At 43.8% G+C, this 27,552-nt stretch overlaps 1 protein-coding gene across 2 annotated transcripts in view; it reads left to right on the top strand.

Annotated features, from left to right (window-relative positions):
- The first annotated feature begins 15,509 nt into the window (after positions 1–15,509).
- The window catches only part of LOC149323564 (glycogen synthase kinase-3 beta), a 106,701-nt gene continuing 94,658 nt past the window's right edge, over positions 15,510–27,552 (top strand). For both annotated transcript variants that reach the window (XM_089489330.1, XM_089489324.1), the window contains exon 1: positions 15,510–16,828. In XM_089489330.1, the coding sequence (XP_089345456.1) occupies positions 16,741–16,828 (88 nt within the window). In that variant the 5' untranslated portion in view covers positions 15,510–16,740. The remainder of the gene's footprint in view (positions 16,829–27,552) is intronic.

The following is a 27,552-nucleotide window of genomic DNA, read 5'->3' as shown; positions in this document are numbered from 1 at the left end:
GGCCCAGGCCTGGCGAGGCAGCAGCGACCAGCGGAGGAGGAGGAGGAAGAGGAGGAGGTAGCAGGAGGAGGAGGGAGGGAGGGAGGGAGGGAGGAGGAGGAGGAAGGAAGAGGAGGAGGAAGAAGAGTAGCAGGAGGAGGAGGAAGAGGAAGAGTAGCAGGAGGAGGAGGAGGAGGAGGTAGCAGGAGTAGGAAGGAGGAGGAGGAGGAGGAGGAGGAGGAGGAGGTAGCAGGAGGAGGAAGGAGGAAGAAGAAGAGTAGCAGGAGGAGGAAGAAGAAGAGGGAGGAAGAGTAGCAGGATGCGGAAGAGGGAGGAAGAGTATCAGGAGGAGGAGGAGGAGGAGGAGGAAGTAGAAGAGGAGGAGTAGCAGGAGGAGGAGGAGGAGGATTTTCATTCCATTTGTACAGGTCTGCTTTGTTTTAACAATGATAGTGGTGATGATGATGATGATGATATCAGTCAGTTTCTGAGGCATGCACTCACTTTTTTTGAAGGTGAGACAGTGTGACTTTCCAAAGTGCATTTCTGTGTATTTTCGGTGCTTTTAATGCTAAAAGGTCTGCTTTAACGATGATGATGATGATGATGATGATGATGATGATGATGATGATGATGATGATGATATCAGCCAGCTTCTGAGGTATGGCCAATGTAAGTTGCTCTGATTTTTATAAACTCATGCGCAGTGAAGGAAAACCAAAGTACCCTGACCAAGTACACAATTCTGAGAAGTATAGTTGGTGCAAGACACCTGAAACCGAGGGCAAATCCACTTCTTGTTAAACCACCTTGACATGTTCAATGTGCATAGCCATGTGAACCCATGTTCAGTGTGAAACCCAAAGAGTTTGGTTATGCAATAAGCCTCTGAAATATGCAAGAGGCAATGTTAAAATAAAGCCATGTTCAATGCTGAAATGTGCTGTTTGGAATGGGGGGAGGAGGGGTTGGCCAGAAAGGGAAGTACATTTCTGTCATCTGTGTAGGAATAATGCCCAAATGTCCTCCATTTTGATCATGCCTAAGAAACATGCATTTATATTAACATTTTAAAAAAACCATCACATTTTTTCGTGTGTCCTCCATTTTTTAAAGTGTCCTCCATTTGAAAATGTTGTCCTACATTTGTCCCAGTTTGAAGGTCCTGACTTATGGCAACCCTATGTCTGTGTGAATTGTATCAGTTCTATTGGAATGTATTCGTTCCTGGTGGTTTATTCTTTCCAATGTCTCTTACTGCAGCTTCCACCTCACTGTCTAGAATTTGGGGGTCATTTTCGTATGCTCCTTCATTCCATAATAATAAGAATAATAATACTTTTTATTTATATCCCGCCTCTCCAGTTGGATCGAGGCGGCTTACACCATAGATAAAAATACAGTGGACCCTTGTTATAAGCTGGGGGTTGGTTCCAAGATCCCCTGTGGATAACAAAATCCGTGGATGCTCAAGTCCCATTAAATATAATGACATAGCAAAATGGCGTCCCTTATAAAAAATGGAAAGTCAAGGTTTGATATTTGAAATTTACACTTTTTTTGAACATTTTCAAACCGTGGATGCTTAAATCCATGTATAAAAAAATCTGTGTATAAGAAGGGCTGACTGTATACAATACAGAATAAAATCCATTATCCCTTCCTCCCACATAACTCTTAAAATTCCCAGTTAACAGCCACAATAATAAAATTACATCCAATAATAAAATAATAAAAGCAATAAAATAATAAAAACAATAAAAAGAACAACAAGACGATGGGAATCCTGGGTATGCCATGTGTCATTCGTGTTTTTTCCCCATCTCTTTTGTATAGCTCCTCTTGTATTGCAACCAAAGTATTTTTATTTATTCTTGGTCTTGTAATATGTTTCTCTTTTTAATAATAATAATAATAATAATATATTTATTTATTTGTATCCCACCTCTCCTGTTTGAAGATCGAGGCAGGTAACAATAAGGAAAATTTCAAATACAAAAGTCACAGAAAATAATAACAAAATAGTCCCCAAAAACCCTCACCCTTCTATCCTGGAATAACATCAGTTAAAACCACTGCTTCAGTTAAAACAAAGAGCATCACAGCCTTATAAAGATCCATACACACTAGCAACTGATGAATAGGAAACAGAATACAATTAGGCTGCCCATTTTTATTGTACAGATGAGCAGCAAGTGCTTTCTTTTGCCTGCTTAGAAGGGGGAGCATGAGAGACAGAAAGAAACTTGAATCCTGCTGTCATTTAGAGGAAGATTTATTCAGAAGGGGTTGCCTTTGACTTCCTCTGTGGCTGAGACAGTGTGACTTGCCTAATCCTTCCATGGCTGAGAAGGATTTGAACCCTGGTCCCGGAGTAATAGTCCAGTGCTTAAACCACACCACACCAGCTCTCTTTTCTTATAATGTGTTTGTACTATGTTAAAACAATATAGTTTCCAACTATTATACTATTCAGTTTATGGCACTGTCTGTCCTATCTTTGTGTATGTTGTTGTGGTGGTGTGCCTTCAGGTCATTTCTGACTTATGGTGACCCTAAGTAGAACCTATCATAGTGTTTTCTGGCAGTGAGAGTGTGTGACTTGACCATGTCTGACTGAGAAGCTGTACCCTGATCTCCAGAGTCGAGTCCAATGCTCAAACCATTACACCACACTAGCTCTCTTTGTGTATTTATTGTGCTATATGGTCTATCACAATACACATACTTTATACTATAGTGTAGGGTACCTATTATTTCTATGGATAGGGTTAGCATTATCTACTCATGTGTTGTGTAGTTAAAAGATATCAATCTGCTGTAATTGTGCAGTGTGGATAAATCCTAAATCCTTGCCTTTTAATTAAACCAAATAGTTTCTTTCTTCTCAAGCTATGGTGAAACCCTATGTTATTGACAATCAGGGCAATGGGTGATAAACCTAAGATTACATTCCATGTTGATAATAAACTTTTCTCATCCTAAGGATTCTGAATTTTTGTTTTTTTAAAAATATTATGCAATGTGAAATTACATTGTAAGGCTTTAGCAATAGCAATAGAAAGTACATTTCTATACCACTTATCAGTGCACTTAAGCACTCCCAAAACAGTTTATAATGTGTAAGCCAATTGCCCCCAACATGCTGGGTGCCTCATTTAGCAACCTCAGAAGGATCCCAGGCAGAGTCAACCTGGAGCCCCTGGCTGGTATTGAACTCACAACCTTGTGAGTTTGTGAGTGAATGGCTGCAGTACAGGCATTTAACCACTGCACCACCAGGGCTCATAAATTTAAATTTAAATAAAACCAAACCAAGTATCTGAATATAAGTCCATTTGTAAATTGTGTTGATGTAACACTCTTTCAAATGTTGCAAGTATTGTTGAATCTTCTATCCAAATCACAGCCGGGAATGAGATATCTTTCCAATGCTGGAATATCAGTCTTTTAGCAGCCAGAAGAACATGAAAGATCAATTATTATTTTTAATTTAAAATGTATTAATTTAATTAGAATATAATCATCCGAATACATATCAGCAATCAGCCATTTCATATATATAATGTAATCGTATATACTGGTTTATCTTGACCGATGAAGTCTATCAATCCTTCTTTATTAAACTTTCTTTAAAATCCAAATCTTCTCTTGTAAAGCTTCCTGCTCTAATTACCTTCCAAGAACCAACCAGGTCTCTAATCATGAAAGATCAATTATGTCTGATCATGTGTTAAGTTCAAAGCCATGGATAAACAGTTCAAAAGAATATGTGCAACACTAAATACCAGCAAAGTTTCTAGTATCAAATTTATTCATCTAATTCTTCCCCCTCTCCCAGAATGAGGCAGCTGCGGAGCATTTCCAAAACATACGGGTTAAAGAAGCAATAACAGCACTATATCTCCAACAATTACCCAATCTAGTTAAGCCCTTATATTAAAAAAAACAAACGAACATTGTGGTGACTAATATAATTGAAACGACAGTTTTTGTTATATAAGACAGAGATCTATAGTCATACTTGTTATGGATGTTAAAACTGCTGACTATTCACTGGTTAAAATTGGGCATTCCAGTTCCTTATTCCATTCCTGCTGTAAATGTTACATATCATTCTTTCTGTCAATAATAAAAAATTATCTGTGCACCGGCCATTGCCCTCCTACTCACCAGAAGGGGTTGCACAAAGTCTTTCAGCACTTTCAACTCCTCCTTCAGTTGCTACATTTCTATCACTTGGTCTTGGTCTCCAGTTCTCTCAAAGTTAAAGTGCTGCTGACCTGCATGTCCCAGTCTGACAGCCAGTCAGCCATGCATCGTTCTCTGGGGAAGCGGCGGGGGGGATCACTGTTCCTGACCACTCCAGAATGATGTAGTCCCAAAGTTTCAGTTTCACCAAATGCAGCCCACCTCACCACTGCACCTTAGTCCAACTCCTTGGTCCCTTGCTCTGCAGCCTTAGCCACTTCCAATTTGATAGTAATGAATAAATATTTTCCCGAATGCATATCTGCATCAATTCAGCCTCTTGAGGAGTCCTAACAAACTATCATGTACTGGCAGTCTTTGACCTAAGAACACAAAACTTCAGTGTAAAGTGCCCTTTCCACACAAGCCCATCTTCTGCCAAATTATGCATCAACCCTCACTAGAGTATCCAGTCTGTAGTGTTGGACAAATGTTGATGGCTGTGACCAAGTTGCAGCTGGACAAAGGTCCAGCATAGAAACATCTCTAAGAAAAGTTGAGGAGGTAGCCCTAATGGAGTGCTCCCCTTCAAGAGGAGATTGACAGGATTGACATGACCCATCTGGTGAATGTATGAGCACAGATTTTTTATCCCTTCCTGGTACCAGAAAAGCAAACAAAGAGGTACAGTGTTTTGCAAAAAGTCTTTTGTACTGTTAACATATGCTCCACATGCATCAAGACAGCGAAGTGACTTTTTCAGGCCATTTGACGGGTCTGGGAAAAAGGAGGGAAGAACAATATCCCATGAAAGGTGAAATTCAGACAAATATTTGGGAAGAAACAAAATATTTGGCTTCAACACCAAGTTGTCTTTATGCCAGATCAAGTATGAGATAGGATGCATTCCTTAAGGCACCCAACTCTCACATCGTACGTGTGGATATAACAGTTACAACAAAGGCAGCCTAGCCCCTAGCTATATGTCATATATTCAGAGTCAATGATGGTCTGTCCTCAGTGCTGTCAGCTTCAGCTTGTGGACTCTGGGGTGGAGTGTCGATCCATGATCTTTCAAGACCACATTGTTCCACAAGGCAAGTCAGGAGTCCTGGGAGAGTTGTAGAAGAAGAGGGAGTCATACCTGTCTGGGCCACCAAGTTGTTAGGTGGCTATAATTAGCACAATCTCTCCTGATCTTTGAGATCAGCAATGGACATGGAGGGAAAAGGTAGAGGAAAAGCTCCCACCAGCTGAACAAGAAGGTGTCTCCCTCCAACCCCTTCCCTATGCCTTCTCTGCTGCAAAAAACAAGGGAGCTGAGCATTGTGCTGAGTGGCAAATAGTTTTGTTTGTGGAACACCCCATCTATTGAATGACCTGTCCCAGATGGCTGGGTGAAGTGTCCACTCATGGTCAGCAGTCCCTGATCTGCTTAGTTGGGCCACAAGAATATTTCATACTCCTGCAACAATTTCAGTGATGAATGCCATGATGAAGGCACCAGTGTCAAACACAGAGTGCTATGCCAGCAAAGATGTGGGAACATGTGCCCCCTTCCTTGGTTATATACTATACCACCATGGTGTTGTCTGTGACTACCTGGACTGCACGGTTTTATAGAGGAGGCAAGGGGGCTCTGCATGCCTTGAAGAGAACCAGCAATTCTAGGATTTTGATGTGCAGGCTCATGCCCCTTTTTGCCCACAGACCGCTTGCCTGATATCTGCAGCAGTGGCTGCCCCACCTTTCCAGGAAAGTGTCAGAGATGACAGTGATGGGAGTGGAAATGAGATGAATGGCATGACCACAATGGAGGCCCACACCTCCAGCTGTGCCAAACATGATGTGCTAACACAACACAACTATCCTCACATTCAGAGTGGACATGTTTACTAGCTGCAGAAACCAGAGTTGTAACAGATGCTAGGCCATATGGTCTTGCAGGTTCATAATGGAGGTTGCTATGATGATGCCCCAATGAATTATAGCTTTTGTCATGATACAAATCTGAGATGCTTTCCATGTTGGAAGAATGTCTTAAGCCCTCCTCAAGGAGAGCAGGGTACCTATTAATAAAATATCTTGTGTCAGGGTCAAGTGAGATTTCTTGAAGCTGACGCAGAGGTCGAGATGAGAAAGATGACACAGAGCTGCATGAATGGCTATTTCTAGTTGGCATTTGGAATCCGTGACAGATAGCCAATTGTTTACGTATGAGAACACTTATATTCTATAAAGATTTTCAAATGCTTAGAGGCTATAAGGAGGATGACTTCTCCCAAAATGACTTCATTGATGACATTAAAAAAGGACAAAAGAGAAGTACCACGGTTGCATTTGCAGTAGACTGAACCATCCCAAAAAACTGGGTGGTCAGGTTGAGGTAAATCCTGTTTATGAGTAATCTGCAGCCCTTGGCCATTAACCTCTGTCAGTGAGGAAAGTTTGATATCCTCCAGCAGGGCACCCAAAGAGGAAGAGATCTGTACACAGTAGTCTCCCTGGATAGTTCCAAGTTAGAGTCAGATTCCTTTCCTGATGATAAATGTTGAAAATGCAATATTTCTGTTAATGGTACCATTGGGGCTGATAAGGAAGTGGAGTGGACTGGTATCGTAGTAGAAATTAGCATTGGTATGCATATAACCATAGCTGTTGGTAGCACTGAAGTGGTGAGGCATGCTGTTGGTACCATGATAGTATATGATACGGTGGGAGAACAAAATGGTTGTGGCAGCAAAGGAGGCAGGCTATGGGACCGAGAACAGGACTGTAGTACTTGTTGTCTTAGAGAATGTGAGCATTATCAGGACATATATATCCTGGAAAGAGATCTTCTTAATGAGCTGCAAAAACGGCAGCTAATCTATGAGGCTGAGCATTCCCTTTCTAGACATGAGGGTAATAATAGTTGTGCCCCCTGTTGTAGTAGTGGGATGGAGACCAGAATCCCTGAAGGGGATCAATGGCTCCAATACCAATGTGAGCTGCAATGTAAATAGAACTTCTCTGATGATGGAGAGTAGTCTTAACAGGCTTATTACTAGTACCAAAGGTTGTGATGGTGCTATCCAGCATCTCCCATTTATCAATGTGGTAAAGGGCTGGGGGTTGTCTCTCAGGAGAGTGTGACTGTTGTGTATACCTGTAAGAGTAGCTTGGACATCTTTAGGGACTGGCAGACCTCTGCCTAGATCTGTGTGATTCCTCCTGTAGAGAGTCTTCGGCCCCATTCCCACTTGGCAAAAAAGTGGCTTATTTCGCTGCGATTCTGACTCGGATTTTTTCCCGAGTCGTAATCGAATCTGACCCACCATTCCCATTAAAAATGGGTGCAAACAGACCTGGGTTTTTTTACCCCTGTTTTCGCTCCCATTGGTATTTTCCCTGTGGTAATTTGAAGCGGTTTATTTTGCTCCCTGCTCCCATTGCCCTTCCAGAACCTCTTTGTTTTTAAAGCAGCTGTCAATCAAGCACTTAAGCGCTTGACGTCACAGCAATCAGGCGCTTAGGCGCTTTTCTCCTCCGGGAAAGGAAGAAGGGAGCCTCTATTCCCCTCAAATCTATTCTCTGGAAGAGAGAAGGAGCCTCTATTCGTCCTAAACCCCTTTGCGTCCCGGCTCTTCTGTGTCTCCCCAGACTCCCTCTGGAAGAGAGAAGGAGCCTCTATTTGTCCTAAACCCCTTTGCATCCGAGGCTCTTCTGTGTCTCCCCAGACTCCCTCTGGAAGAGAGAAGGAGCCTCTATTTGTCCTAAACCCCTTTGCATCCGAGGCTCTTCTGTGTCTCCCCAGACTCCCTCTGGGAAAGAGCGAACAGGAGCCTCTAATCACTCCAAGTCCCTTTGCCTCCCCCATTGCTCCCTGGGGTGTCTGGGGGGCGATCAAGCAGGCATGTACTGCAAAGCCCATCTGCTGCTCAGGCGCTCAGGCAGAAGCAAAAAAAAGAAAAATAGAAAAAATAAAAAATAATAGTTTAAAATGGTGTTCAATGGCTCTCCTCACACGTTGGTCTATGAATGTGGAGCAGGGGGGAGATTGCAGGGGGAGTAATGTGTTTACTGCGTTTGGAGCTCAATGTAGCGTGATCGCCTTATCCTGTTTCCCGGTAATGCAGGAAAGAGAACAAAGAGGGTGACCCCCCCAGGCCAGCCCCTTGAACACTGCTCCTTCCATCCCCAAGTTCCCGAATCAGACATGCTTTCGTTCCCATTCATTTGCCCCAAATCAGACTCAGGAGGCACAGGAAAAGCCTCTGAAAAGCTGCTGTTTATTTAAACCGGTTTATTGACCACTGATTCGGGTTTTTCAGGATATATCGATTCAGATTCGAATTCCAATGGGAACGATATCGGAGCAATGCGGATCAAATGCGCGCTCAAATGGAAATTATGCACCCATGATCCGAGTTATAAGCCAGTGGGAATGGGGCCTCCTTCTGATGCTGAGCCCACTACCTAGACATCTGGAGCCAAGACTATTAGAGATAACTCTGAGTCAAACAGATCTGAAAGTGGCACAATGGGGGCTAACTGGATAATGCAGGGTAGAACTTGGTTGACTTCACTTTTTTCTTTTTCTAAGGCTCCTTATTATGAGGTCTCTTTGACTTGAGGTCTTAGACACCCCCCCCCCCCCCCCCCGCAGCTCATACTTATGATTGTGATGGTAATGGAGTCATCACAACCCTTGGCACCATGGCAGATGTAGTTGATTCTGATAGGACCAACAAGGTATCTGGGTCGGTACCAACAGAGGCGGCAGCAAATGTGGTACTGATATCTGCTGAGGTGGAGGCCATGAGAACATTTGGGACTCCAGTTGTCTTAGAAATAGACGGTTCCAGCATGAAGACTGGAGGCTTTACCAAACAGACTGCAGCCTCACAGAGAAAGGAGCAGAGATGAGCGGCTATATTATGTCTCACCTCCAGAATACAGCTCAGGCAAATTTGACACTTTCCTACATTATGTGATACACACAGGCAAAGCAGGCACTTCCAGAGTCTTTCAGCTGGCAAGAATTTTATGTTATACTTGGGATATGTCATAAATAACAGCCATGAGCCCATAAGCTTCTGAAAACTCCCATCTCCAAGAACTCACACTTTTGGCTATTTCTCTCCATAATGAAGAAACAAGAAGATAAGTAAAATTTTAGTTGAAAAAAGGTAATGAAAATCTGAAAAGTCTCTAGCTAAAAGAGATGCTCCAGGACAGTGGTAGCACTGGAGTGGATGAAGTACAATGGAAGCAGAGCATGTGCGTTAGGAAAGGAGGTCAGAGCTACTAACTGAGGTCTTAGCTATCTACAAGGTCCCAAAGGGTCACTCTGCACAGGTGCAAATCCACAAGTATGAGGCAGAGAGATCACAAAGAATAATTCTTAAAATCCATTTAATCACAACATCATACATACATCTTTAAAACTAGCTCTCACAAGTGTTGGAGAGGATGTGACTTAAATGAGTCTTATGTCCATATGTAATAGACTTGCACAGTGGTTTCAACATTTTGGAGAGCTGTATTCTATGTGAAATAACAAAACAAAATGTGTAACAGTCCCCAAACCTTGCCTTGCTGAACATTTTCTCAGGTCTCAACATTCATAAAGATGTCAATTTCTTCTTGCTGTTAACTGCCAGACTGCATGGCAGTGGAAACTGGCATCTCACTGGGTATGTCTGGACACTACCCAAAGCTAAGGGGCATGCCCACCTGGGAAGCTAACACAAAGAGTTTGAAACTTAATGTGGTGCAAAGGAGAAGGTGTCAGGGTGCTCACCTCTGACAGAGCTCCACCTGCTAACTTATCTGCAAGACCAGGTGATCCTTGGAGGCCATGGACAGGAACATGCTGTGGGAAAGACCTTGGGAGGAAATGCTGGCAGGGAAATGGAGAGAGAAAGAGATGTGATAGGAGGAGAAGAAGCAGGAGGGAATGAAGATAGAAAAAGGAGAGAGAGAGGAAACATGGTGCCTAAAAGATAGGGACAGGTGGCTGGGGAAAGGAACATAAGAGGAAGAGGAAATGTGAAATAATGGCATTAAGCCTTTTTGTTTGGTACAACTGGTTGTCTGGAGGGACACTCCTAGTTTTGTTGTTATTAACTATCCTCAAGTCAATCTCAACTCATGGTGAGCCTGCTGATCAAACATCTCCAAGACCCCTTGTTTCCACTGCTCTGCTCAGTTCCTGCAAACTCATACTCGTGATCTCTTTAATAGAGTCCATCCAGTGATGTAGCCAAGGGGGGAGGGTTCTGTAGGGTCTGGACCCCCCTTCCGTTAAATACAATGAATATTGCATGCCACTGCGCCACCACACCCAAGCCCCATTATAATGGTGGCACTAGATCTGGACCCCCCCTTCCCAAAATCCTGGTTACGTCCCTAGTCCATCCATCTAGCATTTGGCCTTCCTCTCTTTCTACTTCTCTCCACCTTTCCTAGCATTATTGCTTTTTTTCCAATGAGTTGTGCCTTCTCATGATGTGGCCAAAGTATGAAAGGCTCAGTTTTGCCATCCTGGCTTCCAAGGAGATATCTGGCCTAATCTCCTCTAGGACCCATTTGTTTGTCTAGAGTGTTGCTCCCGACAACTGGTTGTCTGGAGGGACACTCCTAGACCTGGTGCTTAAAAACTGTTTACACTGATAATAAAGACTAACTGCAGTTCATCCTACCAATGAGACGAATTTAGCAGAGTTAGATGGATCCTCAGGTAGGGTGGGCCTGGGCCTCTTGCGGGCGGGAGTTGAGCCACACTTAACAATAAAAACAAACAGAGAATTTTATTAAAACTTGGATTTAATTTCATTGGTTATATGAATCAAAACAAGTGTACTAAATAGTAGCTGTCACCTTACAAATAACCAAGATATTATCACTTGTTGCCCTAAACAAATGATAAAAAATAGAAGACAGTAGTTTGACAACTAAACAGGAGAAATTTTGAATGAGAAGGCATCAAAAACTTTTTTGTGGGATTTCTATGAATTACAAATTATGATTATTAATGAAGGAGAAGGAGAAGGAAATACTGTGTGTGGTTGCCGCAGACCCGATCCGGCGATCAATGGGGCAGCGTCAAGCCCAAAGGCCCAAAGACTACAACCGGTAAATAAATGAGAAGTCTATACTTAGGCTATTTCCAATTATTTAGTGGGTCCACTGTAGGTGGGACTAAGGACTGGATTTAGGCCAGAATATAAAATCTGATCCCATAAGACCATTGACTTTACAGTGGAATGCAGCCACTGCCCATAATTACCAGCCAGAAATAGAAGTTCTACTTTCAGATGAGGCAAACCAGGTGCTAGGAACATCCACTGAGGGAGGGATGTTGGTTTATGCTGCTGCCACCACCAACTATAAGGAGAGAGTTAGGGAGCTGGGTTTGTTTAGCCAGGAGAAGAAAAGATTAAGAGGTGATACGACAGCCATGTTCAAGTATTTGAAGGGATGTCACATTGTGGATGGAGCAAGCTTTTTTTCTGATACTCCAGAGAACAAGACCTGGAGCAATGGACTCAAACTACAGGAAAAGAGATTCCACCTCAACATTAGGAAGAACTTCCTGGCAGTAAGAGTTGTTAGATAGTGGAAGACGCTCTTTCCGAGGGCATTGGAGTCTCCTTCTTTGGATGTTTTCAAACAGAGGCTGGATGGCCACCTGTCACAGAGGGGCTTGGATTGTGTCTTCCTGCATGGCAGAAGGTGGACTAGATGGACCTTAGTCTTTTCCAGCTCTAGGGTTCTATCACCAACACCATCACCGCCCAGCTCCCAGCAGCTGCCAGGCTGGCTCTTCCTCTCCCATGGAGAGGAGAGGGGTCTATCCACAGGCTGGGGTGACTGGTATTCAGGGGCAGCTCACCCTTGAAAGGCACAATGCTTGGGACAAAGCCACCTGGTGATGTTGGCTGCATTAGTTCCTTTGCCTCAGGGCTGCTATGTTTGGTGTAGTGGTTTAAATATTGGAGTACCACTCTGGAGATCAGGGTTCGAATCCTGCTTGAGCATAAAAACCTACTAGGGCTGCATCCACATTGCAGAAACCATAAAAATATTGAATCCTAGAGTTGGAAGAAATCACAAGGGCCATCCAATCCAACCCCCTGCCATGCAGGAACACACACTCAAAGCATCCCTGACAGATGGCCATTCAGCCTCTGTTTAAAGACTTCCAAAGATGGAGACTCCACCACTCTCCAAGGGAACGTCTTCCACTGTCAAACAGCTCTTGCTGTCAGGAAGTTCCTCCTAATATTTAGGTGGAATATTTTTTCCTGCAGCTTGCATCCATTGCTCCGGGTCCTAGTCTCTGGAGCAGCAGAAAACAAGCTTGCTCCATCCTCAATACAGCATCCCTTCAACTATTTAAATAGGGCTATCATATCACCTCTTAACTTTCTCTTCTCCAGGCTAAACATACCCAGCTCCCATTTAAGTCACCCTCCTATGGACACGCTCCAGTTTCTCAATGTCCTTTTTGAATTGTGTCCAGAACTGGACACAGTATTCCAGGTGAGGCCTGCCCAAAGCAGAAGAGTGGCACCATTACTTCCCCTGATCTCTAGACACTAGACTATTAATGCAGCCTAGAATCCAGGGCTGGGGAGTAGTGGTGATTTTGGGGTTACCCCTTGTCCTACGCCCCATCCCTGGGGATATTTTTTCTTAATGTTACTCCTACTCCTACTCTTGTAAAAACCTCTTACTCCTTTACTCCTTACTCCTACTCCCCATCCCTGGGGAAAAGCCCCAGTTGCTTTGCAAGGCTGTGGGGGGTGTGTGTCTTTGCTTCCCAGTCCCTTCCCCAGTGCAATATGATAAAATTGTTTTTGATGTTTGCATGTACAATATATTAACTGGAATGAGTAAGAAATATATTTTGTTACTCTTTATTCCTACTCCTGCTCCTGTAAAAACCTCTTATTGCAATGACCTTTTTAGCTGCCTCATCACACTGTTGACTCATGTTCAACTTGTGGTCTACTTGGACTCCTAGATCCCTTTCACACACAGTCTCCTTAAGCCAGGTGAACCCCATCCTATTTCTGTGCGTTTCATTTTTCTGCCTAAGTGCAGTACCTTACATATTGAATTTCATTTTGTTAGCTTTGGCCCAGCTTTCTAACCCAGTGGTCCCCAAACTGTGCCCTTCATCTCCCAGATGCCTAAGCCATCTTGGCTAATAGCCTGGGATTCTGGGAGATGAAGTCCAAAATCTCTTAAAAGGGCAGAGTTTGGGGACCACTGCATCTATTAAGCTCATTAGGCAGATCAGGGAATTGGGGCTGTGCCTAAGCTAGATGGGGTTACATTCCCCTGAAATCTCAGGCTTGCACTTCGGTGTGCTCCTAGACTCCATCTGAGCCTGGATGCCCAGGTTTCAGCAATGGCCAGGAGTGCATTTGCACAGTTAAAACTAGTGCTCCAGCTGCGCCCATTGCTTGAGATGTCAGATCTGGCTACAGTGACACATGCTTTGGTTACATCCGGTTTGGACTACTGTAACACGCTCTACATGGGGCTGCCTTTGGAAACTGTTCGGAAACTGTCCAAAACACTGCAGCTAGAATGCTGACTAGAGCCAGTTACAGGGAACATATAGCTCCCTGTAACTGGCTACTGGTTTGTTTCTGAGCACAATTCAAACTGCTGGTCATGATCTATAAAGCCGTACATGGCTTAAGTCCAGACTATGAACCACCTAGAGCCCTAAGATCCTCAGGAGAAGGCTTTCTCTCAGTCCCATCAGCATCCCAGGCTCACCTGGTGAGGAGATGAGAGAGAACCTTCTCAGTGGCTGCTCCCTTCCATGGGAGACTAGGCTGGCCCCCTTGCTGCTGGCCTTTTGCAGGCAGGCAAAGACATTGGGGATGAGGGGGTTGGTTTTAGATTACTATTTTTAACTTTGTATGTTTTAAATTTTATACACTTGTCCCTCCGTATTTACTAGGGTTAGGAGCCCTGTGAATGTGGAAGAACACCAAATAACAAAGACACCTGAGAGGACATCTCTCTATGAATCTCTAGGTCCTCCAGCGCAACTCTGTGGTCAATGTCCGATAGGCATAGAGGTCTGAGTGCGTGTGGAGTAGGCCAGGAGTTCGAATCTCCACTAGGCCATTGTGGTGGGTAGATGTAAATTGGGATTTTACTTTTTGCTCCGGAGTTGGGAAATTACAGCACTGAAGTATTGAGAGCAAAGGTTGTTATTCAGGTCATGACAAATTCTATGTTTAGGAATGTAAACAATTTGGAAACGTGAAGTCGAAGGCTTTCATGGCCGGCATCCATAGTTTTTTGTGGGGTTTTGGGGCTATGAGGCCATGTTCCAGAAGAGTTTATTCCTGACGTTTCGCCAGCATCTTTGGCTATGGGCATCTTCAGAGAAACGCCAGGAATAAACTCTTCTGGAACATGGCCTCATAGCCCCAAAACCCCACAAAAATTTGGAGAGGGCTCCTAACTCAAGATGCTATAGATTATTAGTTATATTAATTAGATTATATTTGCTGTTGGATGCTGCTGTGCTGAACCTGAGGAGTGGACATGAGCCCCACTGTTTGATCTTGGGCAAGAAGTCACACTCTCTCAGCCTCAGAGGAGGGCAGTGGCAAAGCCTCCTCTGAAGAAACATAGCAAGACACTCCATATTTGGGTTTTCTTGGCACCTTGGCAATGGCTTTGAGGCACATAACAACCAACATTGGCCTAATGACCCCAGGGGTTCCTCGAAGGCACGGCTCCTTAACAGCCTCCCTTCTTCGCCCCTGAGGCGGCCAGCCGCCATTTTGGGCCTAGAAGGCGGCCACAAAAGCGGGCGCCACGCCCCCCTCCGCGGCAGCTCCTCCAATGGGCGCGCGGGTCTCAAGCGAGGCGCCCGCTTTCGTAACGCCGCAGCGGATTGGTCGCTGCACCTGCGCTTCAGAAGCACCTCCCTCTTCTGCGCGAGGTGCGAGCCTTCGGAGGAGGCGGCGAGCCAATCAGAACCAACCTGAGGCGACCGAACGCGGGGAGAGGGGAGGAGGGCAGCGCCTCCTCTTTAAGCCCCACCCATTTTGCATCACCTCTTCTCCTCCCGAGACGAGAAACATCGGGCGCCGCTATTGGTTCCGCCCTGGAGACCATTTAGGGCTTTCTGATTGGCTGTTGGAAAGGAAAAGGCGGGAGAACATTGGGAGGGAAAGGCTTCTGATTGGTCGCCTGTTTAGAGCGGCGCTTTCGCTATTGGTAGCTCGAGGGCGAGGGAGGCGGGGTTTTGGGCCGGGGACGAAGCGTTCCTATTGGCTCCCCGATCGCACTCGGGTGTCTCCGTTCGGCTCGGCATTCACAGAGAGAGAGAGAGAGAGAGAGCGCTTGGTGAGGTTGCGTAAGCCTTAGTCTCTCTGAGGAAGAGGAGGAGGAAGAGGAGGCAACGCCTTTCATCCCTTGAAGAGAAAGAAGGAAGGAAGGGAGGAAGGAAGGGCTGCAAAGGAGTGCTGCTGCTGCGGACAAAGGATCCCAGTCGGGGAGGCGGAGCCGCTGCCTCTTCCCGCAGGAAGCGCCCCAGCGCCCTCCTCCTCCTCCTCCTCCTCCTCCATGGCCGTCCCCGCCACAGCCCTCCCTCCTCCGCACTGCAGCCTCCTCGCAGGGCGCCCCTCGCTGCTATGAGGAGGAGGAGGAGCAGCAGCAGCAGCAGGACTAGGCCCTCGGAGAACGACCACGACCTCGGCGCCTTCTGAGAAGGAAGGAGGGAGAAGCCAGGAAGGAAGGAAGGAAGGAAGGAAGGAGGAGACAGACACAGAGAGAGAGAGAGAGAGAGAGAGACCTCTAGGAGTAGGCCTTCGGAGAAGGACGACGCCTTTTGAGGGGAGGAAGGCATCAAGAAGGAAGGAGCAGACTCACCAGCCACTGGGCCTCCTCCTCCTCCTTCATCTTCCCTTTGGACTGAGCCCCTGAGGGAGACCCAGGAGGAGAAGAGGAAGGAAGGCACCAAGGAGGAAAGAAGGGAGGAGGAGACAGACAGACAGACCGACCGACCTCTAGGCCTCCTCCTCCTCTCCCTTCTCCTTTTTGGACTGAGCCCCTGAGGGAGACCCAGGAGGAGAAGGAAGGAGCCAGGAAGGAAGGAAGGAAGGAATCAAGAAGGAAGGGAGGAAGAGACTGAGCATCCACTAGGCCTCCTCCATCTCTTCCTTTGGCCGAGCCCCGAGGGAGGCCCAGGAGGAGGACAAGAAGGAGGAGGAGAAGAAGAAGAAGAAGAGGGAGGAAAGGGAGGCGGATAAGGAAGAGGCCGGGGGAGGATGGAGGGCCTCTCTTGCTAGAGAACCCAGAGGAGGAGGAGGAGGAGGAAGAAGAAGAAGAAGGGCCGCTCTCTGCCTCGCTCCCGTCCTTGGAGGCTCTCCTTCCCTCCCGCCAGCCCTCCTCCGGGGTTCTGGGTGGCTGAAGAAGCGGGGGGCCGGCCCTGGCCCTGCTGCCGGTGCTGCCGGCCTCCCTCCCTCCCTCCCTCCCTCCTTCCTTGCTGCTGCTGCTGCTGCTCTTTGGGCCCCTGCGGGAGACGCCGCCGCCGCCGCCGCCATGTCCGGTAGGCCCAGGACCACCTCCTTCGCCGAGAGCTGCAAGCCTGTCCAGCAGCCCTCCGCCTTCGGGAGCATGAAAGTCAGCCGTGAGTATAGGGACGCCTTCCTCCTCCTCCTCCTCCTCCTCCGGGAATAGACAGACGACTGGCCCAAGGGGGTCCTTCCCAGCCTCCCTTCTGCCATCATCCTCAGGGGAGGGGAGGGGAGGGCCCACAAGGCCCCCTCTCTCCGGCTCTGCCTCGGAGACTCCCTCCCTCCCTACCCTCCTCCTTTTTTCCTTCCTTCTTCCCCTTCTTTTTGGCTTCCTTCCTTTCCTCTTGTCTTCCTTTTTTCCTCCCTTTCCGTTTTACTCCTTTCTTCCCTCTCTTCTTCCCTTTTTTCCTCCCTCCCTTTTCCCTTCCTCCATTCTTTCCCTCCTTCCTTTTTTTCTCCCTTCCTTTTTTCATTGATTTTTTTCCTTTTTCCTTGCTTTCTTTCCTTCTTTTTTCCTGCAATCTTTCTTTCTTCCCTTCCTTCCTTTTCCCCTTCCTTCCTTCTTTCCTTTACCCTTCTTTCCTTCCTTCCTTCCCTCCCTTTTCCCCCTTCCTTCCTTCTTTCTTTCTTTCATTCCTTCATTCCTTCCTTCCCTTTTTTTTCCCTTTCTTCTTTTTCCCTTCCCTCCTTCCCCCTTCCTTCTTTCTTTTCCCCTTCCTTCCTTCTCCTCTTCCTTGTATCTTCCTTTTCCCCTTCTTTCCTCCCTCCCTCCCTCCCTACTTTTTTCTCTTTCCTTTTTCTTCCCTTTCTTCTTTTTCCCTTTCTTCTTTTTCCCTTCCTTCCTTTTCCCTTCTTTCCTTCCTTTCCTCCCTTTCCTTACTTCCTTCCTTTTTTTCTTCCCTTTCTTCTTTTTCCCTTCCTTCTTTTCCCCTTCCTTCCTTTTCCCTTTTTTCCTTCCTTCCTTCCCTCCCTCTTCTTCCTTCCCTCCCTTTCCTTCCTTCCTTCCTTCCTTCCTTCCTTCCTTCCTTCCTTCCTTTCCCCCTTCCTTCCTTCCTTCCTTCCTTCCTTTCTTCCCTTTCTTCTTTTTCCCTTCCTTCCTTTCCCCCTTCCTTCCTTCCTTCATTCCCTCCTTCCCTCCTTTCTTCCCTTTCACCTCCCCCATAGACCCACCCCTCCACCTCAGATTAGGTATTAAAGGGCACCTTAATTTACTTATAATAGCTGTAGTTTCTATGATCGTTTTGATCACTCAAATAAAGGCATGGTCTACCCCCCCCCCCCCCAAAAAAAAAAAACATGGTTTTGGACCTGTAATTCTGTGGGGATGGTTACCCACAAATGTGCCTGCATTAGTGTTTTCCCCCTCATTTTTGTACCTACAATTGAAGAAGCCTGTTTTGTGCTTTGACACATGGTTTGCAGTGATTTCAACCCACTTCCCCAAGCTATTTATCTTTATTCTCATAGGCTTTAAGGTCCTTTTGAATAAGCAGCGAGGAAAAGAAATATTCGCAGCAATAGGCGTTTGTTAGATTAATATGCTTTTTTAGGATATAAAGGGATTTCAGTTGGAGCTGGTGGAATGATCTAATTGCCTTTCCTAAATGGGGCCTGAGTTTCATTTGGCTCTAGACAGCAAGAGTTACATATGTGTGTGTGTGTATGTATAGATATATATATATGTAATGGTTGACTCAATTATGTGTGCAGATCAGGATTTTTTTAAATGGGCTATCACTATATAGGATGCATAAATTATAAAGTGGAGAAAATTGCTATTTGATGTAATTTTATATCTCTTTAGTGGCCTAAAACAGTCCCTATATGCTGTGACAGAAATACCTCGAATCCAAATTCCCCTTAGTCTGGTTAATTTTATGAAAGGACAGGTATTTATAACAAAACTAGATAAAATGATGCTTCGGCACCAACCCCTCCAAAAAGCATGCCTCCAAATCTACAAATATTTGCTTAGAGTTCTGTCTGATTCAGACAAAAACCCAGTATGGGTTTGCATCAAGGATTATCGTTTCCTGCCGGAAATGTGGCAACGTATCAGGCCATTTATTTCTGGAACGTCTTCAGCTTGAGTTGAAGGTCTGAAAATACTGGATTGCAGGAAGCTTGCAGAATATGTGGTCCTCCGGGTCAAGCACAACCCAGGAAGTCAGGTGTAATGTATTATAAGCCCCCCCCCCCTTCTTCAAATACCATTCAACAAGCATCACACATCGGCCACTCTGTCAGAAATTATGTATTGAGGCCTCAGGCTCTGCACTTTCCTAATGTATTGCCCAGATGAGATGTGGGCAGATTTTGAAGACATCATTTGCACAAAACCTAGGGAGGGAAGAAAGTAATGCATCTTTAACATTGTTAAAACATTACGTTTTAGTTCCAGAAACATACTGCCACTTATTTTTTGGGATTATGAATGAAGAGCCTTGAGAAACTGCAAACCACGCTTCAGTTATTATTATTGTTTGTATAACGCTTCAGTTATTATTATTGTTTGTATAATAATATAAGCACACCATTATTATACACCGTTATTATATTTATTATTATTATTAATATTAATAATAATATACCAATAATAGACCATTATTATATTTATTTGCATCCCGCTTTCCCCCCAGAATTGGGACTCAAAGCGGCATACAATTTAAAAGCACAGTACTGTACAAACTTACAAAAGCGACAATTAAAATAGAATTAAACCATTGCAATATTAAAACAGATCTTTTGTTTAAACGTTGATTAAAAACTGCTTCAAGGATGTTTATACAGCACCACTTTAATAAGTCAATGTATGACCTTACACATTTCTGTTTATGTTATTACATTTTATCCCACCTTTCCGTTAAAAACAGTGCTTAAGGTAGCTAACATTATTAAAAATTTAAAACCAATTGGACAATCAAACCATTGAAATAATCACAGTAATTGAAGGTATTAAAATTATGATGATAATCAGTAAATATCAAACAGTTAAAAAGGCGAATCGTTTGATTATAATTCTGTCAGTGGCCTTTGATCAGTTATGACTCATTGTCTGGTGGAAATTAAAGTTGATCGTAATAGTTAAAGCTACATCATGTTAAGATTTATTGTCAGTCAGAACTTTGATGTCTTTTTCTTTATAGTAGTTATATTAATTGTCCCACTACAACTTAGAACTATGTTACACGAACCTCACACAGTATCTACTTAGAAGCAAGTCCTGTTTCATGCAGTCGTTACTATCTTTAGGTATGTTTTCTGCTGCTCCAGAGACTAGGACCCGGAGCAATGGATGCAAGCTCAAGGAAAAGAAATTCCACCTCAACATTAGGAGGAACATCCTGACAGTAAGGGCTGTTCGACAGTGGAACAAACTCCTTCCTCGGAGTGTAGTGGAGTCTCCTTCCTTGGAGATCTTTAAGCAGAGGCTGGATGGCCATCTGTCATGGATGCTTTGGTTTAGATTTCCTGCATGGAAAGGGGTTGGACTGGATGGCTCTTGTGGTCTCTTCCAATTCTATGATTTCAGTGTAAATCACCAAACTGACTTGAATGAAAATCTTCATCATTCACGTATTGAAAACACTACTGTGATTGGGTAAAGCTACAGATCACAAGGCAAACATTGTGCTTACAATTTTATTCTAAGTCTAAAGTCATTTTCCTTAATTCTTGAAGTACTGTTATCAAGAAGAATTTGCCTTGTAATCCCAATAAAATGAATTAATATTAGAGGCAGGTTGTAATATTAATTAATGTATTGGCAGCTAACAGCCTTATGGGTCAGGCTGTTATTTGCTGGCTGGACCCGTGACTAAATCAATAGCTTCCAGATTCAATGTGATAGTACTTACTATCTGTACTAAATGCCAAAGGATGTGTCTTGATTAAGGTGAATTTGAGCTACTCCACCTTCTGATATCTGCCTTTAAATCTTCAGGAAGGAGCTTTCAGGTTTCTCAGTGGCCATTTGCCAGGCTGGTTGAAGCATGGCATGATTTGACCTTTCTCTCTCTCTTTTTTAATTCTTGTTTAAAAGCAGTAAAGCAGGTTTCTGTTACGTTCTAGTACTGCCATTCCAGTCCCTGTGCCAACATTTCTTAGTCAGCTTCCATGTGGCAGATCTTCCTTGGTCTTAATTTCTGATAAGTCTTACTTATTCATATTCTCCTTTGCCGCTTCATTTAGTCTTTCATTTTTTCAGCTTGTAAATCATTCAGATTTATATTTCAAATGTACACTTTCTAACCCCACCCAGGGTACAGTCAGTGGGACTTGCACAGTATTGATTTACAAAGCAACAGGCAACTCACTTGGTTTACCCTAGTTGAGACTGTCAACTGGATTTAGGTCTCTGATTTTATACTTCCAACAATCTCCTCAGTAAGCTACATCATTCCTGTAGTCTTGATGTATGCTTGTGTACCTGTGTCTTTATTAAGCCACAACTACATAGGCAGAAATGTTGGGCTGGGTGACTTCTGTAGGTATTTTATGACCCCATAGGAATTTTAAAGTGTTTCACGAAAGAATACAGCTGTCCCATGGCCACAGGAGTCTTTGTGGATGTAGAGCGGAAGATACTCTTATTTCAGTGGTCCTCAAACTATGGTCCTCTGGCTGTTTTGGACTTGGCTAACATTTAGGAATTCTGGGAGCAGAAGTGAAAAACATCTGGAAGACCAAAATTTGGGAATCACTGCTCTATTCTAAAGGAGCCTAGAGGCAGAAAACGTTTGGTTTAAATAGTTAACAAACTTTCTTCTCTGTAAAAAAAGGTAGCAGCATTTTTAGGACATAAACTTATATCCAGTGGAAAGCAAGAAATCCCTCTTCCAAGTTTGTGAAACACACAAACTCTGAAGGAACAAAGTAGTTTTTATTTGCAGGAGAAGTAGGCATATGCTGTTATGCGACAATTTTTATCCCAGTAGCATGATGATCCCTGTTGAGGACACCCAGCTGAAGAGCATTGCTCTACAGACAACCAAAGCATGTCCCTTGGAACATTTCAGACATTCTTGCAAATAAATTTCTCACCTGTAGTATACTCTGGTTTTCTTTTCTGTTGCCCTACTTTTTTTGTCAGATGGTGCTGACATGCATTACTGCATTTCGTCCACTGTAGAAATAAGTTCCAACTAGTGTTGTCCAATGGCAAAATGCAATACATATGAGGAGAATTTTTGGCTGTAAGCAAAAAAAAACTCTTACATGGCACCTGGCTGAACTTGGAGATAAAGGCCTAAATCATATTATTAGTCCTGATTAGAGTAGAGCCATTGAATCACCTGGATTTATCTATTTGTCAACTCATCATTCAACAATTGATACAGAGAATGTACTTTATTTGGATCTAACCAACAGGATTCCAGCCATATTTTGCAGCTCTGCTGGTGACAATGTTGTGACATTCCTACTTATCCAGTTCTGTGTGTATTGTGGGACAAAAAATGACTCTGGAAATACAGTGGGCCCTTGGACTCCACTGTGGTTTGGTTCCAGGATCTCCTGTGGAGACCAAAATCTGTGGATGCTCAATTCCCCATTAAATACAAAGGCATAATAAAATGGTGTCTCTTATATAAGATGGCAAAATCAAGGTTTGTTTTTTGGAATTCATATTTTTGGAATATTTTCAATCCATAGATGCTTGAATCTATGGATAAAAAAATCCATGGCTATGGAGGGCCAACTGTATTGAAATATCCTGTTTGATAGAATCAGGGTTAAAATATGTAAAATTTAGGTTATCACACAGGATTTATTTTATGCTTTTTCTGCTCTGAAAGAGAGTTTATTCCTACATCTGATATCATCAGCATTTTCTGACACCATCAGCATTTTCAACCAGCTCAGATTTGTAGTTCTCAGATTAAGAGGCACATTTTCTAGTTTGTGGAGGCTGGCACACATTTTTGGTTGGATTCCTTTTAATAAGAACATTTCATTATAACACCCTTTCCACTAATTTGGTTGTTAAAGTAAATCCTGAAAAATGTCAAATGGAACAGTGGAATTAAGTACTATTTGACATATGGAATTGGATTATTTAAATCCCAAATAACAAACAAATCTGAAGTTCAGGTTTAATGATTTCTGAAGGTGAAATCATTGATGACTAAGAAGCTTCTTATATACACTGCTTGAGGTTCGGAAACAAAAAAATTGAAATTATTTGAAATGAAATGACAAGTAATTCCAATTCCTTTTATATAGAAAGATGCAAAAGGGAACTCCTCAAGAAGCAATTGAAAAAGAACCCAAATTTTGGTTTTATACTGCAGTTTGAATTTGATTGGGCATAATAAGAAAAGCCACCTGTAATAAAAAAGCTTTCCACAAACTTGGGAGCATTAGTAGTCAACATCCTCAAGCCACTGGAAAGCTGTCAAAGTTTGAGAAACAGTAATTGCACATGATCATGGATTCATCCATCCATCCATGGATTCAAAATATTCAAAACATATATAAATTAAAACAAAACCACCCAATCCTTGGTTTTGCTGTTTCATATAAAGGACACCATTTTACTATGCCCTCCCCTGTGCTGCAAAAAAGGAACCTTCATGGTAAGTATCAATGTTTGATTTTATTTTACCATTGCTTGTCAGATGGTAAGAATTAACATACATATGCTTAAGTAGCATTGCTGTGTGCCATGTATTCATTTCCGACATACAGTGAACCTAAGGTGAATCTGTTTTGAGGTTCTCCTGGCATAATTTGTTCAAAGGGTGTAGTTCAGTATAGTGTAGCATAGTTTGAGCATTGACTTATATCTTTGGAAATCAGGGTTTGAATCCCTGATTGATCATGGAAACCCAGTGGGTGATACTGGGCAAGTCACAATGTCTCAATCTCAGAGGAAGGCAAAGGCAAACCCTGCTGTGTACAAATCTTTCCCAGAAAACCTCGTGATAGGTTTGGTTTGCCATAAGTTGGAAATGACTTGAAGGTACAGAAAAACAACAGACTAGCACAACTCTATTGGTTCTTCAGTCTTCTGAAGTCTTCCATGGTGCTATTTACTTCTTATTTTTGTTATATATTGACCTGTGACAACTGCTCTTGCAATTCTATAGTATGCATACTCATTGTCTTATTGTCTTAAATTACATTGTCTTTCACTCTTCCTGCAGTTTGATTTCTGATTCCATACTTGAAACCCACATTATTATTCTGAAGCTTTTTGCTTAATCTCCTCTTCCTCCAAGAAGTCTCAATTTTCTGAGATAGATTATCTTGATCCATTTCGGTCTGGTTTCAGGCCCAGTTATTGGATGGAGATATTTGGGCACCATATTTGGGAGTATGTAGTTGTTAGTTCTGTTGGACCTCTTAGAATCTCCGTTGTTGTTGTGTGCCTTCAAGTCATTTCTGACTTAATGGCAACCCTAAGGCAACCCTGTCATGGGGTTTTCTTGGCAAGATTTATTAAGAGGAGGTTTGCAATTGCCTTTCCCTGAGGCTGAGAGAGTGTGATTTGTTCAAGCCCACCCAGTGGGTTTTATGGCCAAACAGGAACCAAAGCCTGGTATCTGCATTTTTAGGTACTATTAATCTTGGTATCTTGCTAGGATGGGATTTAGAGGCACAATTTTGCAGTGGTTCAGTTCTTTTCTTGTAGGGGCATGCCTAAAAGGTGGTGCTGGGAGGATTCCAGTTTGACAGCTTGGATGTTGCCCTGTGAAGTCCTGCAAGACTCTGCCTTGTCTCCTGTCCTTCATATACGTGGCACTTCCAGAAGTTGTTTGGAGTTTTGGGGTTTCATTGCTATAGTGGTGACAACCAACTCTATTTTTCTTTTCCACTAATCTCCAAGTAAGATGTTTTGGTTGTAAACCATTATTTGGATTGGATGAATGCAAACAAATTAAATTTAATACAGAAAGATCAGAGAAAGGAAAGGTGAGGTGGATTAATCTGTCCATCAACCCCATCAGCAAACTGTCAGTTGAGAAAGATCTCAACCTTGAATTCCCACTACTCTGCGAAGGTCACTGGAGTTGAAATGGAATCAGTAGTCCCTCATAGGAAACATAAAAAGAAGAAAAAGGCAAAGGACAAGACTCAACGCAGCCATACATTGCACAAATCTATTCCTCTAACTCATTGGTTCCCAGTCTGTGCTCCAAGGAGGCCTTAGGGCTCCTTGTGCACTTCCCAGGTGCTCTGTGGCCGCTCCAGGAAAATTACAGTCTATCCCATCTCCCCCCACCCCAGTAACACTACTCCTAAACACCATTAATGTGTAAGACACAGCGTAGGCCTCTTAGTGGCACTGCTATAGAAATTGATTCTAAAAAGAGCTCCACAAGTCAAAAAGTTTGGGAACCCCTGCTCTGGCTTGTGCTGGAGACAAATTGGAACCCTCATTTCCATCCCACTAGCATGATCCTCCAACCTTACTGTCTTCTGAAAATCCTGGCTTTGCCACTTGTGGAACAGGCAGTTGAGCACTTTCCTCTTTTCCCTTCACACAAACCGTTATCATCAATCCATTCTGTAAAGCATGGTTTCTGAAGGTGAAATCATTGAGTCTTCTTTGATGGTTTGAATATCAGTAACTGCTCTACAAACTCGACCTGTTAGTCCTCAGACATGGACTAATAGACCACTTCCTCATATTCCATTGCAACATTGTTGTAGGTACCAACAACCATGGTCAGATTTATCCTTGAGCTCACCTAGGTCCAGAAGGAGAAGTTGGTACCAGGAGGATGTGTGACTGTGGCAGATGGGAGAGACAGCGTCAGTGCTGAGGCTTTTGCTTGAGGTACTATGACTCTAGGTCCAGGCAACATAGAAGGTCTCCCTCTGTCCCTTCCAGGGAGTATGAGTTCCCTTGAGGAATGTTGGAGGAAGATTTAAGAGAGCATGAAGCAGAGCTTTAGAAATTGAGGAACACTATACATAGACCCTTTCCGCGTCCCACTGCAGTTCCTAGTTATTCTGCTGAGGGGCAAAACCTACTTGCAGAGACTCTAGGGGCCTCAGCACAGGATCAGACTGCTCAAATAGTTCCTGTGCCACCACAAACTGTCCAATCTACCCCAGTTAGGTCTCGGTTTCCAGTCAGTGCTTTGGATGATACCACCACTGACACTGAATCCGACTTCAGTTTGAAGGACATCCCAGCTCAGCAATCTGCGCCATCTATCCTGACTGAGATGGATCCCTCTTTGTCCAGTGATGATAGAAGTTCCTTTATGAATGAGACCATCAAGATAACAAAATCACTCAACATACACATCAACCAAATGAAGAACCATATTGAGGACCCCATCTTCTGTAGTGTACAGAGGCAGGTCCCTGTACCAGGTACCCTACTGATGTTACTGCATTTTCTACAGGTGATACAAAAATCTTGGTCCATTCCATCACTGATACCTTTGATGTCAAAGAAAATAGAATTTATTGAATGGCTGACACGAGTGGATTGGCTTGGACAACCTGTGGGTGCAGCACAGTCTAAGACCTCCCATAAGATCCACTTTATACTGGTGGCTAAGGAGGGGAAGAAACTGGACACAGTGGGGAAGATGGTTATATTCCTCAGCTGCCCATGTCTCCAAGATTGATAACTAAACAGTTTGCATGGGGGGCTACCAGCAGCTCCTCTGGGGGGAAAATGACACCCTTCCTCAATAAGATTGTTGGTCACTACCAGACCATGACAAAAAAGAAGTGCCCCTTTACAATCTAAGACACATAAATTGTCAGCCCTACATATGGCTTCACTGGGAAGGCTGTAAGGGGGCCATAATTCTTGAACAACTTGCATAGACACGCTCCTTGGGCTTGACCTCGCAGCCTTGCTCCAGCATTGAGGATCTGCCTTTTGACAAAGAAGGTCTTTTTAACATGTCCACGAATTCAGCTTTTGAGCACACACACAAGATATGTTCAACAGCTGTTTGAGTTCCAGCAGTCCTCTCAAGCCACAGCCATACTGAGGACTGCATGGAATAGATTCAGAACTGGACAGCGAAGATTTTACAATCCAGCCCATCCTAGGCACAAGGGATACTGCATTTTCCTCTCTTCTTCCTTGTCTAAGAAAGGAACTGCAGCCTCAATTTCTTCATCGGTCAAAGAAATTTACTCGCAAGTAATCAGTGTCAATTTTGACTTTGCCTTGGACAACATCTTTGCTACCAGCCCTTCTTGATGTTGTTTGCCATGTTTTGTGAACAGGCTCAAGACCTTCCACCATGCTTTGGCCTCTTATCACCTCAGACTCTTAGGTTCTCAAGATTATCAACAGGGGACATGCCATAGAATTAAGAGAGACTGCCTATACATATCTTCAGGGCTACCTCTTTGTTTCCAGAGTTGAAGCAGGAGGTGGAGATTCCCTTTTCAAAAAGGGGCCATCAAGCCTGTCTCTGTCCCACCTGAATCAGAGGTACTTCTCCTGCTATTTCTTTGTGACCCAGAAGGATGGTGGATTGGGTCCCATCCTGGACCTTTGGGACATCAATGCCTATATCTCACCAAAACAGTTCAGGAAGATCAAACTCAATGCTATCCTTCCCCCTGGTGTTGTGTGCCTCCAAGTTGTTTCTGACTTATGTTGATCCTAAGGTAAACCTATCATATGGTTTTCTTGGCAAGTTTCTTTAGAGGGCATTTGCCATTGCCATCTTCTGCAGCTGAGAGAGTGTGATATGCCCAAGGTCACCTAGTGGGTTTTTATGCTGGAGCAGGGAATTCAACCCTGAATTTAGAGGCATGGCTCAAACCACTGTGCCACTGTGCCACTGGCTCTCTCCTTCTGATACATGAAGGCAAATGATTCACCACACTGGACTCAAAATACACCTACTTC

The sequence above is a fragment of the Sceloporus occidentalis genome, unplaced genomic scaffold (genome assembly GCF_023333645.1).
Source record: "Sceloporus occidentalis isolate IW3139 unplaced genomic scaffold, rSceOcc1.0.p SCAF_1, whole genome shotgun sequence".
Taxonomy (NCBI): Eukaryota; Metazoa; Chordata; class Lepidosauria; order Squamata; family Phrynosomatidae; genus Sceloporus; species Sceloporus occidentalis.
The sequence above is the reverse complement of the archived record's forward strand: the minus strand, read 5'-3'. Positions and strand labels throughout refer to the sequence as shown.